At 48.3% G+C, this 16,690-nt stretch overlaps 1 protein-coding gene across 1 annotated transcript; it reads right to left on the reverse strand.

The window, feature by feature from the left end:
• Nucleotides 1-10,188: 10,188 nt before the first annotated feature.
• LOC140217259 (uncharacterized) lies at nucleotides 10,189-16,667 on the reverse strand. Its single transcript, XM_072287661.1, has 3 exons — nucleotides 16,653-16,667; nucleotides 15,505-15,603; nucleotides 10,189-11,682 (listed from the first exon to the last, which is right to left on the reverse strand). Exons 1-3 carry the CDS (start codon nucleotides 16,665-16,667, stop codon nucleotides 11,293-11,295), a joined length of 504 nt encoding a protein of 167 aa, XP_072143762.1. The 3' UTR covers nucleotides 10,189-11,292.
• Between the last annotated feature and the right edge of the window lie 23 nt (nucleotides 16,668-16,690).

Consider the following 16,690-nt stretch of genomic DNA (forward strand, 5'->3'; position numbering starts at 1 on the left):
CGTTGTCATACATTCCTTGTCATCCGTCGTCGTGATGCTTTTGTGGTCGTTCCATAGTCGCCATTCCACCTTTGTCAACCTGTTCTCGTCATATCGTCGTCGTCAAGCCACCGTCGTCATACACTCGTGGTCATCCTATTGTCGTCATTCCGTAATCGTCACGCTGTCGCCTCTATACCGTCGTCATTTCAGAATCGTAATTTGATTGTCCTCGTGCCGTCGTCGTCATACCGCAATTTTCGTTCCTTCGATGTCATTTCTTCTCCGTCATTACATCGCCGTCAAGCCATCAAGCTCACGGGCGAGCCTGGCAAGTGAGTGTCACAGAAAAGTAGGCCGATACAGGAGACCCGGTGTGTCGCATATAGCTGAAGCAACGCAAGTCTCCTAATGACCACTATGGAATTTAACAACGTGACTTCCGCAATGCAGCGTGTCGCTAAATTGCTTGAATGTTAATCGCATAACTGTGGACAGTCGTCGTGAAATTAGCTCTGCCATAAGTTTTTTTATCCTTGATTTCGCGGAGGATACGCTGGACAGGTGTGCTTCTTCTTGGAGTGTATATAGATGCTTTAGAAAGGCTCGTCTTACTTTCGTAAACTTCAATATCTCTAGTTGGTTCCCTATTTGTGCTTCAATGAAATATTCCCTGGTGTCATGAGCTCCCTTCTTGATGAGTTTTATTGTAGATGTGGTGGGCTAAAATCCCGTGGCGAAAAAAAAAGAAAGGTTGGCAGCTCTTCACACAGAAAGTAAAATTCAAGCCATGATTCAGGCGCGCAGGCGAGGAAACGCCCGTAGAAGCATTAGCGTTTGCTAGGCTGAGAAATTAGGGAGCTAGCGTTTCGTGTTCGGCTATGGGAAATCATACATTTCAATTACTGTGCTGGTCGTGTCGAATTCGTGGACCGGAGATAATACATAGCAAATAAATGGCTGATTCGTTCAGAGTTCCCACCTGGATGCATTCACGACTTCGAATTCGTCCACTTGCCGACTACAGGTGCTTTTCATTTACGTGTTCCTCTGTTCTGTGCCGTTTGAAAATCATGCGTTGTGGTAGCGAGAGGTTGGAAACAAGCAAGCGAGATAGATAGATAGATAGATAGATAGATAGATAGATAGATAGATAGATAGATAGATAGATAGATAGATAGATAGATAGATAGATAGATAGATAGATAGATAGATAGATAGATAGATAGATAGATAGATAGATAGATCCACCCAGGCAGCCGCGATGTCCAGCCACGGCAGTTGGAGCCTCGACACGACAAGCTAAAAAGGCGGCGTCCAGCTTTTGTCTGCCATGTGACCGCCTCTGAAACACCCAGCTGACCGCCGGGCTAGGAGGCCACGACCTTGATCCCGTTTTGAGAATTGTAGCATTGTTCCACGCTACAGCACAGACACAGTGACATCGTGGTATAGTGCAAGAAGGTGACGAAATATGCTCCAGCCGTGACTGCGGGTCAGATGTCCTGATCTTCGGGGCCGAATCTTCACCACGATAGATATTCAAAAGCTGCCTCATTTTCCCGTTGCGGTGACATGCCAACTTTGGAAACCGATAAATTTACACAAATTTACGTGAATGTCATAGTGCGACTAGAAGCACTTGAAAACGTTGCGCGCATGTATTTCCGACTTCTTCGCCAAACTGATTGTGGCACCGCGATTAAATTAGGAGGGAATTAGGGATCACTTGCGGGAAAAGATTGCAGTATTCTGGTTGTAACGGTGGGTTAAATAAAAATTGCAAGACGCTCGTTTTCTCCATGTTTAGATGCGTTATATGAAACGCGTAGAAAGTTCGCCTGATGTCATATGAGAATTAACTGTGGCCGCGACTTTATATTTGGAGATATGTGGGGCTTCTTATGGATGATACGCAGTGGAAGTTTTGCGCGTGTAGGTTATTTGGAGGCTTTGGATAAAATTACTAAACACCCGCTTTGTTTCTATGTAAAGGCTTTATACGAAGTGCGTGCTTTGTTTGCCGCAAATGCAGAAGAGAGACTCGTGCTTATGTGCGCAGTAAACTTGAGGTAGGGGAGTTAAGTGCACCCTTTGCAGTAGACTACTTAATGCACCGCCTGAGAGCGTTGAATAAGCATTAAGTGTTAGAATTTCCGGAGTTCTGGAAGAGCTTAATGTGACCAAAGGAGTTTATATTTGGATGAAATAGAGAAAATGTATGGGTCATATACGGGCAAAGTCGTGAGTTATTGGCTTAATTGCGTTCCTCTAATAAATTGGCTAATGCACGTGCTCGAAAGAAGGATCTCTGTTGAAAACTGGGTTGAGGTACAGCAATGTAACCCAAGTCTGCTGTATTATCTTTTTTTTATGTGTGTACTAAGACAACTATGCTGTCATCCTTCTCCACCAATGCTCCCGGTTCCTGTTGCCCACCTCTAGGTGCAGTCGGCACCACAATAGATGTACCGAGGAGGCTGAGATAAAGGTGTATATTTCTGCACCCTAGACAAACGGCCTGGCATTGGGATTTCCTGCGGGTTTGAATACATACTAAGAACTTAGTGACGTACGGTTTTTTCCTGGCTATGGTCCCACACTGCTCGAAAATTAGGCTCTTTCTCAGATATCGAGACCCGTGAACAGGTAACGCCGGCTGTATACCTTTTTGCATATTAATGCACCCGTGACGAATTTTAAATGGCAGTCTTTCTTAGTTCTCTGTGATAGCTTGGGCAACTTAGGACGGAAGAAAATTACATATAAATGTATAGTCCATCGTGTTGCTGGCTTGCGTACAGCAGCAGCGAATAGATTTAGTCGTTATTGCAAAACGCTCTTCAGTAGTATTTAGCCCTCAAGCACCACGTCCTATCCTCAAAACGTAAAACGCGCATCTCCCTCCCCCTCCCCCCCCACTCTTGGAGTTGTAAAAAAGGATTTCTCTTAATATCTGCTTTGCGATCACTAAGATGGCAGTTGGGCCAAACTGTTTCTGCATTATCAATGGGCGTCAACGTACGAATTTGCTGAAACTGCATTTTCAATGTATGTATTTGGTACTGCACTTCCAATGTAACTTTTCGGTCTTGTACGTAACATATTAAATGCAATAGTTTCTTGTAATAAATTACATATTTTGCTAATTTTGTAACTTATTTAATGCCTTCGTTAAGTGGGGTAATGCTCATTGTAACTCAATTGCTTTTTAAACAATCAATTACACGTAAACAGTTACATTTTATGACGAAATGAGCTATAACGGCAGACGCGGCATCGAGTACATAGATTTGGCGGAAACTACAGCGGCCAAAGGGATAAAACACACGTGTATGCGTTACTTCCCTCCGCACAATCAGCGTCCTGCAGATACACCTCAATCACAACATGACAGGCTTGCCAATTTGCACACCTCTCTTGGAAGTCTGGCTTCTCAGCTTTTCTCTTATGATAAATTTCTGTCTCTCTCCTGGAAGCGCTTTTAATTGGCCTTCATAGACGCTAAAAGCTGCTGCCTACTTCTTTGCGTAGTGGAGCCTATAGCTTCTCTGATATGGGCATAAGCTGTGCGCCATTAAACGCATATGTTTCTATTTGTTTGCTAATACATGATTCATACACATTCATTCTTGCGATTGTAACTGAATAAGGACTGAATAATATGCAGCGCTATAATAAATTACATTACAAATTTCCCAATTTCCTAGTTCATCACCTTCGCAGGCGCTAGTTGAAATACGTCGGCGCAGTAAAGAGGTAATTGGAGATCGCAGGGAGAGGCCTTCGTCATCCAGTGGCTGCTGTTGATGCTGATGATGGCATTACAAATTTGGTCACCTTTATAACTAAGGAAGTGAACGTTTGCTTGACTTCGTTCACCTGACGTGGTTGCTTAGTGGCTGTGGTGTTGGGATGCTAAGCACCAGGCTGCGGGACCGAATCCTGGCCATGGCGGCCGCATCTCTCTGGAGGCGAAATGCCTAAACACCCGTGTACTTAGATTTAGGTGCACGGTTACGAACCCCAGGTGGCCCAAATTTCTGGAGTCCCCCATTACGCCGTACCTCATAATAAGATTGTGGTTTTGGCACGTAATGCCCTACAATTTTGGACTCCGCTGCAGTTAGTCGTTTAAGTCTAAAAGGCTAAAGAATCAAGGGCGTCGGGTGGACGTCTACCAGATGTTGGTCGACCAATTGAAGCAGCGCTTCTTTGACTCGACAGCGATGGCTACTTCGGGAATCACTTCAGGAATACCAGGGAATCACCCATGGACGATATTTCAATCTCTTTACTGGGGTTATCGAGAGCGCCTTCCCCTTGCACCAGAAACACTGAAGCGCTGCGCTCCATAGAGTACCCAGATCTGATCATTACGGCACTGAGTAACCACAATCGTGTGAGCAAGGCGTTCACACGTTACAACACTGCATCGCTACAGAGCAAACGGCGAACGCGTTTTCAGTATCGGTGCAGAGGTCTTCACAAGAAAACGAGAGAAGATCGAGTGCGGGAGAAAATTTTGAAACGCAATTTTTAGTAAAAAACATGTGAGGAGCTGCAGAGGACGCGTTGGAAGGACACAGGCCAGCTCGTTCTATTTACTGTACATGTACAATGTTAGCGAAAATAGGAAAGTAAGTAAACTTCAAATAATCGATTATTTTTTCAATAATTGCTCAGTCGCTTTAGTGAGGTTGCAATTGGGTAAGTGTTATCAATTGTATATTTTAAAGAAGTAATTGTACTTTTAATCGGTTACTTATGTTTTGTAACTTGCGCAAGTTTGTATAGCGTCTTGCATTATAGTTCTTTACTAATGCCACCTAAAATATTCTACTTTATTTTTCAGGCTAACATGCATTTTGTCTTCCACTACGCTGACACCAATGTCTCCTCGGCGAAGCAACCTCGGTCCACAAGTAGGTATTGGCTCAACCACCAGCAGCAAGCCACCTTGCTCTGCATTGCAGTGTTTAATCCAGCGCCCCTTCCGTTGACATCTATTGCCTGTCTCAACTGTTCTTGTTGTTTTTATAAGTGGTTGTTAAAGAAAAAGAAATGGCGAGAGGTCTTTTACCAGTGCATCAGACATCTCGGGGAGCGTGAAAGTGCTATAATGGATTATGGGAACGGATTAAGAGAGAAAAACACAGGAGGGTGAAATATGAAGTGTAAAATAGCGTCCGAGACTGGTTTTTCTAGCTTGAGTCTATGTGACGGAATTAGGTTCCTTAACGACTGAAGTCTTAAATTAGTGGGGAGGTTCTGCATGGGAGCTCTAGTTGCGTTTTGTCACGATCCACCCGGGTTCGTGAACAAGGGAGGGCTCGAGGCACTCTCCGTTAGACGGACGCTCCGAAGCGTTGTGGTGGTGAACGATGACTGACCGCTGAGCAGCTGTGCTCGTCGGTGTTTATTGCAGTGCGGTGACCAATGTTGCCTGCCGAGCTTGGCAGGCCACTGAGCCTGGCGGCGAATGAACATTATGCCTGAGGGGGCGTCACATGCTTGCTACACTCCCTTACCCCCAGTTTCTTCGTTAAATAAAAGAAACAAACGTCCATGTTCAGAGCAGAAGGCTCTGCTACCGTCCCAGCCAAGTCAACGGTGCCTGCTACCCAGGCGAGTAACGGTCCGGTGGCCTCCGCCGTAGAGTACTCCGCCTGGGCACCGGTGTTGATGGGTCGGGTGTGGCAACGCCGGGTCCTGCCTGAGCCAGCCTCGCTCGATCCGGAGGGCCCGTAGTGGTCGGCTTTGTGAGTGGTGCCGGGCTCGACACCGGTCCAACGGGTGCCGTACCACTGGCAACGGTTGTCACCTCCGAGGTGGGTGGTGCTCCGCTGGAAGCGACTGGTGCTGCCGCTAGTTCTCCTGCGCGCTGGAACTCAGAAGTGGCAGTCGAGGGTGCTTGTCATGTCCCGAGGCGAGGCCTGACCTGGTCGGCGTGTCCATGCCACATGGCCCCGTCTGGTATGTGGACGAGCAGTGATGAAGCGCTGGCAGGAGACACCACCTGTCCGGCAGACCAGGGTGAGCCAGGACGGAAGTTCCTGGCAAAATCTGGAGCTCCCGACTCTGGCAAAGGCCCGGGATGGCACCCTTGGTCAGCAGCCAGTTTCTGCTTCAGCTGCTTCAAGAGCACTGTGGATCTTCCACAGTGTCCGGATGCAAGACGTCCAAGGGTGTCTTGACCATCCGACCCGGCAGGAGCTCACAGGGCCAGTGACATCGTGGGGCGTGGTCCTGTACTGAAACAGTATCCGGGCAATCTGCGTCCCGAAATCCGCAGTCCGGCTCTTCTTGAGCTTGTCTTTGATGGTTTGCACCACCCGCTCGGCTGCACCATTTGAAGCAGGGTGATACGGAACCCTCATTCGGCGGATTCCGTTCTTCGTCAGCCAGGCCAGGTACTCTGTGCTGGCGAAAGCAGGACCATTGTCGGACACGATGACATCCGGCAACCCCTCGGCGGCGAAGACCTGTCGTAGCGCTGCAATGGTCGCACCTGCTGATGGAGTGGTGACAGGTAGAACCTCCACCCACTTCGGAAAGGCGTCCACCATTACCACGAAGTAATTGCCCTTGAAGGGTTCCCCAAAATCCACATGTAGGCGGGACCAGGGTCTCTGTGGGAACGGCCAGGGGGTGATTTCCACATGACGCGAGGCTCTCTAATGCTCCTGGCGGATTTGGCAGCTCTGCGCCAAGTGAGCGATGTCCTGGTCCAGGCCAAGCCACCAAACATGGGACCGGGCCACCATCTTGGTCTTTTGTACGCCAGGATGACCCGCGTGCAGCAACTGCAGGACTCTGGACCGGAGACTTTGTGGGATCACCGCCCTAGAACCCCACAGTAGGCAGCCCTGCTGCAAGCTCAGCTCAGCGGCCTTGTGGCTATAGGCCTGCTGCACCAATTCCTCTCCACGGGACACCGCCTTGACCACCTGAGACAGGACTTGGTCCCGGCTGGTCGCTTGAGATACCACAGATCTGGAGAGCCCCTCTGAGTACGCGTGCTCCAGCATTAACACTTCAGCAGGTTCTGGAACAGCATCAGACACCTCTGGCAGGGGCAGGCGGCTCTGGGCATCAGCAGGTCCCAGGTCCTTTCCCGGACGGTAAACCAGCTGGTAAATGTAAGCTGCCAGCCTCAAGGCCCAGCGTACCACTCGAGGTGATGCCTGCACAGGAACTGCCTTGTGAGGCCCCAGCAGCCCCAACAGCGGCTTGTGGTCCGTGACCGTCTCGAACTTCCGGCCCTACAGATACTGGTGGAAGCGTTCGACACCGAACATGAGGGCCAAACCTTCCTTGTCCAGCAGGCTCTAACGTTGCTCTGCAGCATGAAGCCGACGAGAAGCAAACGACACAGGGCGTTCCTGGCCATCTTTGTCCCAGTGTGCCAGGACGGCTCCCACACCGCACGGCGACGCATCTATGGTAAGGGCGACAGGCTTAGCAGGATCGAAGTGCACCAGCACTGTAGCCTTGGTGATTAGATCCTTGCTGCGCTGGAAGGCCCGGTCCTGCTCCTTCTTCCAGACCCATTGCTGACCATCTCGAAGCAGAAGGAGCGGCTGTAGATGCTCCGTCAGGTTCGGCAGAAAACTCCTCTAGAAGTTGATGATGCCGAGGTAGCTCGGAAGCTCCTTCTTGTTCTGGGGCTTAGGTGCCTTGAGAACAGCATCAACTTTGCGGGGAGCCGGGGCTAGGCCTGCCTGGGAAATGATATGTCCTAAGTACTCAACGCTGGGGGCTAGGAAAACGCCCTTTTCCAGCTTGAGCTTGAGGCCGGCGTCCTGCAGTCATGCCAGGACGTTGTGCAGGTTCTCCAGGTGGTCCCCGTCGTCGCTGCCAGTAACCAGGATGTCGTTCAAGTACACCGCCACGTGCCTCATGTCCCTGAAGAGGTTGTCCATCTCCCTCTGGAATATGGCTGGGGCCGAGGCCACGCCAAACGGTAAGCGCGTGTACTGAAAGAGTTTCAAAGTTGTCGATATTGTGACATACTTCCGGGAGGCATCATGGAACACCAGCTGCTGGTAAGCATCTCTGAGGTCGAGCTTGGTAAACTTCTGTCCACCGGACAATGCTCACCAGAGATCTTCAATCTGGGTCAGTGGTTACTTCTCGACGGTAGCGACGGGGTTGATGGTAACCTTGAAATCCCTGCAGATCCTGACACTGCCGTCTCGCTTGAAGACTGGTACGATGCGAGCGGCCCATTCAGATGTCTTGACAGGCACCAGGATGCGTCTCGCTGTAACCGTTGAAGCTCGTGGGTGACCCCGTCCTTCAGGGTGAACGGCAGTGGGCGAGGCTTGAAAAAACCTGGCCGGGCTCCCTCAGGTACATAGATGCCAGCCGTCGTGCCGGAAAATGTGCCCACCCCTAGCTAGAAGAGGGACTTGAACTCGGTCAGAAGGCTGGGGATGTCTTTCACCACATGCACGCTGGCTTCCTGGCACTGTGGCAGACAAACGCCCAGTGCCTGAATCCAGTTTTGGCCCAGCAGCGTCGGCGACGACCCCTTCGTTAAGTAAAGGGTAAGGGTTGCCTGCCTGTCGCCAAAGCGAACGTTGACCTGTGCCTGACCCTGGACCTGGGAGAGTTGCCCGGAGTAGCTGCGCAGCATCACGCCCGAAGCCTCGACGGACACGCTGGGGAAAGTACGCTTGAAGTGTTTCCCGGCAATTACTCAGACGCTGGCCCCTGTATCCAGCTCCATGGAAATGGGGTGCCCGCAGATTTCGATGGTCAGGATGTACGGCGGCACAGAACGTACAAAGCCTGTGTGCCACAAGACGAAAATCGGCGGGTTCTCGGCCACGACGTGGAGCCTGGCCGCGGAAGAACTTGAACCTGCTGCCGCACGCCCCCGCCGCATACCCTTGCGACGGCTACCCTGGCCGCGGGCTTGTATGGTACCTGGGCTTGAATCAGGCTGCTGCTGTTGTTTGCTGTCGCATACAGCCATACAGCCAATATAGATCCGAATAGTGTTTGCAGTTGAATTCGATATTCGGCCCTTCTGTGGTAGATTAGGAAATAGTGCCGTATAACCGTTTGTAAGGGTCATAAGTTGCCTCAAACGGACTTGCTGGGAGCGGGAATAAGATTTGGGAAGGTGGGTGTGACTGACAAGATAAGCTAAATGACCTTTGCGTAGCTTCGCAATAGGTGTCCGGTCGTATTCAGAGTCCGAAGGGGTCCAGCTGGCTTGAGGCATGGTGGAATCTTGATCACGTAACGCCACGCGAGGCTCCTAATTTCCTTGTATTGCAAGGCGGCCGGGAACCCATGAGATGGCGACATTGACGTTGTAGCAGGGAAGCATAGTGGTCTTGCGTTCTTGAATTTGATGTACGCTCAAGGCTGCATGACGTGTGACTCGACTGTGATGCTATAAGGGTCTCGACCACCTTTTCTTTCGATGCGTGGCCTGAAGCGCTGCCAGCTTTTGTCCGCGTTTGAGTCTTGTCCCCGACTCAGAACCCGCGCTTCTCTACCCAGAAGGCATCACGCAGGCTTACGAGATTGCTCAAGCTAGCTCTGTGACAATCGTGGAAGAGCCTATTGCACAGGTCGGGGTTCATTGTGCATATTTTTTGTAATATTTCAAATTTTAATATGGTTAAAGCTAACACTGCGGAGAAAACGGAGACCAGCGATGAAACATAAGCGCTGATTATCAACGGGAAATTTACTGCTGATAAACGGCTGTTTATCTTATCTTGACACGCTGTAGTGTTCACCAACGAACCAGTACTAACTTACCTAGTTTTCTCTCCTCTTCAGTGAGATTTTATTGACCTCATTTATAACGGTTTATTCGCTTCTTTATTGTTGCTATATTTACAACCTTCTATCCAACTTCCGCATTTATATTGTTGAGTGCATACTTGCTTTCTTCATCCTTTATAGCCATATCTTTCCATATTAAAATTTTCTAGTTTGCTTGGCTCCGGGACAATTCTAGCATCTACCTACAGGCGTCAGTTACGACACCCACGGCATTTTCTAATCGAATACATTCTTTACTTTGAACAACAGAACTTGTCTACTTACTTTATGCCAACTCTCGGGTTAAGGCCAGGCGAATACGTTAGAAATACATGTACTGCTTGCGCGCTTTGTCAAAAAAATAAAAAAAAAATAATCAACACGCACACACATACACAAATAAGAAAAAGATAAGCAGAATACTTTGTGAAATGCATCGGCTGTTTTATTGCATTTGACAGGTAGGTGCATGGTACTGAATGGCCTGTCGGAAATGAGTCGGTGGCACAAGAAAGGGTCGATTCGCATATCCGCAGTTGGGCCCACAGGCACGATAAAAGAATAACCAATAACATATCCTCTAGTTTAGCGACATGTAACGTCATGTTTATTGCGATGGACAATCACAACGTATTTTGACATGTCCACGAACGTGGTCCGCAACAGAATGCTGTGATCGATTGCCGCAATAGCCGCAGATGATGCCGTGACAGGTGATGGGTGAGCAGCTGCCCGCACTAGGAATCGCTTCGACTACACACCATGCAGGCGGAATCAGCAACCCTGATTCACTGTCGTCTGCATGTCACTATATTGACAAACACGGAAACGAACGACACCATAGGAAAATATCACGCCAGCGCGATATTATAGGTTTAAAAGGGTGAGCAGTATTTAACACACAGGCACTGTTCAGTTCCGTGTTGTGAGAGGAAATGTACAATAAATTCAACAGTCCAGAATCTCGTCGCGCACAGCCTTTCTTTACCCGTGGAGCAATCGATGCTGCAGTAGAGATTCATACTGTTTCACAGGACGAAGTAGCCACAGGTAAAGAGGTCTACTGCAGCCTTCGGAAGGTTGGGTGATACTCGATCGACGGGTCAATGTGGAAGGCTAATGGTCAACTGTGAAACACTTTCTGCTGCTCTCTGCCTCTCTGCAACGTGTTAAAACCTGTTATCTAGGGCATCGCGAAAAAAAAAAAAATGTTCAGGCTCCGCACACGTTTTCACTTTCGTACACAACCACATGGATATTTGAATCGGGCTTGCGTCGGATTCAACTTCTCTCCTTGTCGTCACGTCGGCGTCACAGTCGGCTAAGAAACCGACATTCTTGGCAAATGCTGATTTTCTCGCTCGCAAGTTCGCAACAGAAATTTCCGTGGCCCTTTTTCACTCACTGCCGTCACTCGCTAACGACGAAGTGTCAGGCATCGAACTGACCAACTGGAACGGCGCTCGTCGACTGCACGCGTGGCCAGACCAGGCGCGCTGCGCTTATAACGGGCCGCGTGCGGCGCTAGCGCTTCCAGAAGTCGTCTTCCTCGCTCAGGGCGACGTAGTAGGCGTCGTTCGGCGCCACCGTCGCGGTCGCGTTCTCCAGGGCACCCCGCAGGTCTCCGATGGCGGCCCGCAGTCCCGTGGTCGTCTCGGCCACCTTCTGCAGCATGGGGGGCATTCGCTTCTCGAGGTCTGCCGCCGCTCGCGACGCCAGCGACGCCGCGGCTCGCAGTGGCTCGTACGCGTCCTCGGTGAAGACGCGCAGCTCGAGAACTCGCGCGGCGGCCGCGGACTCGGCAAGCTCGGCCCTCAGGTCGGGCAGCTTGCGGGCCTGGCCGTCCAGCGAGTCGGCCAAGTCTGTGACGCGCGACAGCGGAACTTCGGTGTCCCGTCGCACGCTCTCGGTTGCCTGCGAGGAGACCGTGCGCATCAAGTACTTCCCTACGCGTACCGTAAAGTTTCACAGTGTCAGTGGGTAGCGTTACATTCTAATGGTTTAACCAGCGTAGTAGAAGCCATTATTTATCATTATGGTATTTATCGAGTAGTCATTAGTGAGAGTGTCCATTGCGTCTTCTTTTTCTTTGTTTCCGTGGCTCAGTATTGTAATTTGTTTGCCAAGCAGCTTTCTTTAAAAACAAGAGATGGTTAATGTGTTGCGTTAAATTGACCTGTAAGTAAATTTAGCATAACATTTTCCAATCATTAAAATACTTATTCTTCCTTCTTCTAGCATAACATTGACTTTATTTTTGTCGACTTCATCTATATATGTTTATCGATAAACTTACCTTGGCCTATAAGTCAATTTATCGCAATGGTTGTAATATGCAACCAAACAATAAATGTTGAAGATATGAATAGGTAAAGCTTCGTAACATTTCGACATCTACATTTATTATACGTGAAAATAGAACATCAACATTTACTACATGCGAAAATAGTTTTTTTTTTCAGAATAATCAGAAGGTGGTTTTGGCACGTAAAACCGCATTATTTAATTTTTAATTTCTCTTTATGGCAGTGGCAAATAAACGTGGCGTCAAACTAATAAATTAATCATGGCCCCACAGCAAATTGCAATGACAAATCAGCGTTAAAAAAATTAAAGGAACGCTACAAGGAGGTATGGTAAGTCGTATCAGTAAATGAGAATAGGTTGGTCAGGCCAGAAGAGGGCGACGGAAAAAAAGTTCACCGACGCTTGCGGTACTTCCTGATGTGAAATTTGAGCGCAGATGTAAAGGTGCTTTCATTTCGCGATATATTGGCTGGCGCGGACAATCTGTCTCGTGAGACACGTTGCAAACGGAGCGAAGTTTCGCGCGACTGCCTCGCTAATAGGGAGATCGCGAGAGGAAGCGCGTGGGTGATGCGTGGTCGCGATTCGCAGCTGCCGCCGCCGACAGACCTCCGCTCATGCAGCGCTTTGTTTTCATATAGACGAAGCCCCTCATGGAGGAAGGAAACTGAGGAGAGGCCCTACCCCCTCCGCACGCTAGAAGAAAAGTGTGGAGGAAATGACGTAGTAGGTTCTCCTTTGTTTTGCTGTTTTTTTATTTCTTTGCTGTAGTGGCCCCGCCTTTCGGGCCACAATGGCGGCTTTGTTATTGTTCTGTGTGCTTACACGTGTAGCTCCGTAGGTTTCGTACCATGGCAAAAGCGCCGTGCGGGCAGGTTTGCGTTGGTCTCTGTGTTTTTTTGCGCTGCGTTATCTGGACCGTGCTCTACCGGATGTTGCTGTGGCCAGGCGGGACAGGAGGAACTAAAGTTTGTGAAATGAACGCGCATGCAACGCTGTACGCAATGTACCTCGCCACGGCAATGGCTACGGACGAAGGAATATTCACGGTAAATTTTGCCCTCTTTCGCGGAATCATGCTAACGTGCTAACGACTGCTTAGTATTGCTGCGGAGCGCATGGGTCCGAGCAGTACGGTTGCGCGCAGCACGGCGTGGTTTCGCGAGAAATGTAAACAAGAGAGGAGAGCTGGCCCGATAGGCGGAGCAACGCCATGATCAACGCCAACTTCCGGCTTCACTTTAGCTTCATAAAGAGTGACGTCACGGCCTCTCCTTAGTTTCCTTCCTCCGTGAGCCCACTACTCTGGCGCCATTTCGTAGCCATCGTCGCCGCAAGGCCACTCATGCGCAGCACTACGCTTCTCTTCTCATGATTTCGCCATACCCTCCTCCTCCGTTTTCCTCCTCGTGCTCTCTTCGCTCTCGCCGCTTATTTCATACACCGCGGCGCTCCGCTTTCGCTCTCATCGTTCGCTGTGTTCGTTCGCTCAGTTACGAGGTACGCCGACACCAACGCTCGCACCAGGAACGGGCTCTCTCTCTAAAGAGAAAGTGAGGGGCGCTTTTAAAGCTCGTTTGTTGTAGCCGTATAGGCCTTGTGCAAACTTCACAAATACTCTTACGCGAGGTAGGCCATCGTGCAATTCGATGTCTCTGACGCCTGTGAGAGACAACGTGACAGCGTGGTATCGCTTTGGCGTTGCACGCGTGGCAAGAAAATGCTTTGTTCTCCTGGTGAGAGATGACGTTCGACATGTCGACCTTACACTGAGTTGACCCCACACTAAAGCAATGTTCTGACAGCTGCAATCAGCAACTTTAGGTATGCACGCTTGCTTCTACTGATCGAGATGCACCCTACAAACTAGCTGGACTGTATAAACCATCTTGATAAAAACACATTCACTTCATCAAAGCTGATCGTCAATTTAGCAAAAATTTCAATAAATAAACGAAAAAATATTTGATCACTTGGATAACAACGTAATCAATTATTCGGAACATAGAACTTTGATAACAAAACTGATCAACTAGCCGAAAAACTAATCCAATCATTTAGGCTAAGCAACCTGCGCACGAAACTGAGTGAGCTGGACTATGTGTTTTCAAGTTAGTGCGGTGGTGCCAATAGTGCACAGGAACTGTGAGGTTTATTGCGTTCTACGCAGACATAAGCCAGCGTGGCCAGGTATTTTTGCGTACCATGTCTTCATTTGCATAACGCCGAGACACGTGACACATCTTCTGCAGTGTAAATTATACGAAACATATGTGAGGAAGCTATAAATGCCCGCGCACCAATTCTTCTGCATGATAAAAACCTGTCTTGACACCGTTGACGACTGAGCGAAACCTATGTGGTAGTTCTGCTAAAAAAGGGTCAAACTTCTTTTAAGAAGGACCTATGCGCGGAAGCGAAACTAAGTGTATAATCGAATTCGGCAAGTATTGGTAAATATTCGTATTGCGTTTAAGGCTATAGCTAACTTTTTCAGTAATTGATGTTGAACTTGCGTACGAATCTGTAAGCGTTAAATTGCAATGAAACTTTCGTATCCAACATCTGAGAAAAAAATGAAGACTATTACCCTGCTAATTGAGTACAGGGATAAATTATGACAAATAAGCTCTGCGGAATTCAACAAAATGGAAGAAGGCTCATGAAAGGAAAAAATTCTCATCCATCTGAATGTAGCCCGAACGTTCAAAGGGAACCCATACGGGTTTCAGTGTTCGCACGTGTACTTCAATTTATCGACTAATTCGCTCTTGCTCTACGATGAGCTGGCCTCCTCCTTTACTGATGGTAGAGCGACTGTTCTGCAAAGGCGGTCGCCCCAGACCAGGACAATTTTGTCTTCAAATGCAAAACTTTATTTCTGAAAATACCTTATGCGTCGCCTTTGAAGCTTCGGACTACAGTCGGATGGATGAAAATTTCCCGTTTCGAGATAGAAACAAGGATAACTATTTGGCCTAATGAATTTGGTGGTTGCATCCAGCGGCACTAAAGTGTACGCAGGTAATTTCATCTCATAGAGATTAACAACTGAGAAGGAGCGCTTAGAGAAGTTACGGCTCAAATGAAAACCTCCTCGTTTTTTTTTTAAGTTGGTGCTGACATTACGCACCTTATGTGATCAACGAGAACAAAGATACGGTTTTTAAAGTTGTATACCCGAAGCTCTGCGGCTGCGCTCACAGACAAACACGAATATGGGCCGCGCACCGTTGGAGGCGCTGTGGTTATCCTTTATAGCTTATTACATTCTGTTAGGACGTCATTGTACTTCGCTACCAGCATCCCTGATAGCTCACTGAACTGGTGCATAACTTGATCGCTTATATTCAATATGACGCTGCTCTAAATTTTTCGGACACCCGTTTTCTGGGTCTACCGGACTACGCGGGAATACGCTGCACGAACCTGGCGTAAGTGCTTAGCGATGTTGGTGCGTGTGGAGCCAAACAGGTCTGTGAAGATGCCGCGCACCTTATCCTGGCGACGGTGAGCAGTGGAGGTCCCCTGTATGAATGACAGAACGATAAGCTTAAAAATTTTCAAAAAAGACACCAGTATCCTTGGCATGTAATAAATCTTAGTGTCCGCTGTAAGATACATGTGCGATGTAGCTATGCTTGTAATGTTGTTAAATGCTTATGAATAGTAGTTTATGTGTGGATGTACTTACGGTTACTGCAATTGCTCGTAAATGTTAAGTGCGGGTATACTTATGGTCTGAGCACTCGCCTGTGAAGTTGTGAACTTATTTATGTGTTAAACACTTAAGCTTAGATATGTAATTGTATACATGTTCATCTTCTGTGCGTTCCTGGACAAACGTACGGAGCTTGGTGTCAATGCTGACTGACTTTTTCGTGATACTTTTGTGTCAGATATTGTTACGTATATTGTGACACTATCTTTCCTAGCCAAGAGACAGGTATAGGAACCGGTGCAATCTAAAGGAGTCAATTTCTCCTATTACGTCAATTACTAAAGAGAAGCGTGACGGTGTGTATCAGGATTAAAGAAACAGAGCCGGCAAGGGACACAGCAACGGAACAAGACAAGGCACACAGCGCAATCGCAACTAATATTGTGGATCTTTGCAGCGCACAAAAGGTGTTGGTTGATGCCGTCCTGCACTCAGTAAATGAAAAAAAAAAAAAAGAAATAGAATAAAAAGAAAATAAAGAATAAATAAATAAAGCATTGTGTTGCTTCTGGATACCGGTCTTGATCAAAACACTACTTTGCAAGTACAGAAATGCTTATGCGTTCATTTCGTCCAAGTAATATTATTGACCGGAATCATTCGTCACACCCTTTTGACTATGTTACAGATCAGTGCGCTTCTTTACTCCTCATGTACGTTTTAATATTTCTTGTATCCGCCCTGTATGAGCCTGGACAAGTCCCGCAGCATCGTTGAAGACGAAACAGATTTCCCTTCGTCAGTGAGATTCATAAAAAAATCGGCCTAGCGTTCCACCCTGAAGACTGACCATTTTTCTTGTAGTTCAAGGTTCGGTTAGTTGTTCTCATGAATTGAACATTTAGCAGTCGCGAACCGGTGCTGTGCGCATCGTAATTCTCTAGATGTGTCTGT

Source organism: Dermacentor andersoni, chromosome 4 (assembly GCF_023375885.2).
Source record: "Dermacentor andersoni chromosome 4, qqDerAnde1_hic_scaffold, whole genome shotgun sequence".
In the NCBI taxonomy this organism is placed as follows: Eukaryota; Metazoa; Arthropoda; class Arachnida; order Ixodida; family Ixodidae; genus Dermacentor; species Dermacentor andersoni.

Bases quoted from the DNA above. Each gene is read 5' to 3' on its own strand.
- LOC140217259 (XM_072287661.1), bottom strand. The intron at 11,683-15,504 runs GTTCGTGCAGCG...GTCTCCTCGCAG, and splicing joins TCGCTAAGCACTTACGCCAG to GCAACCGAGAGCGTGCGACG.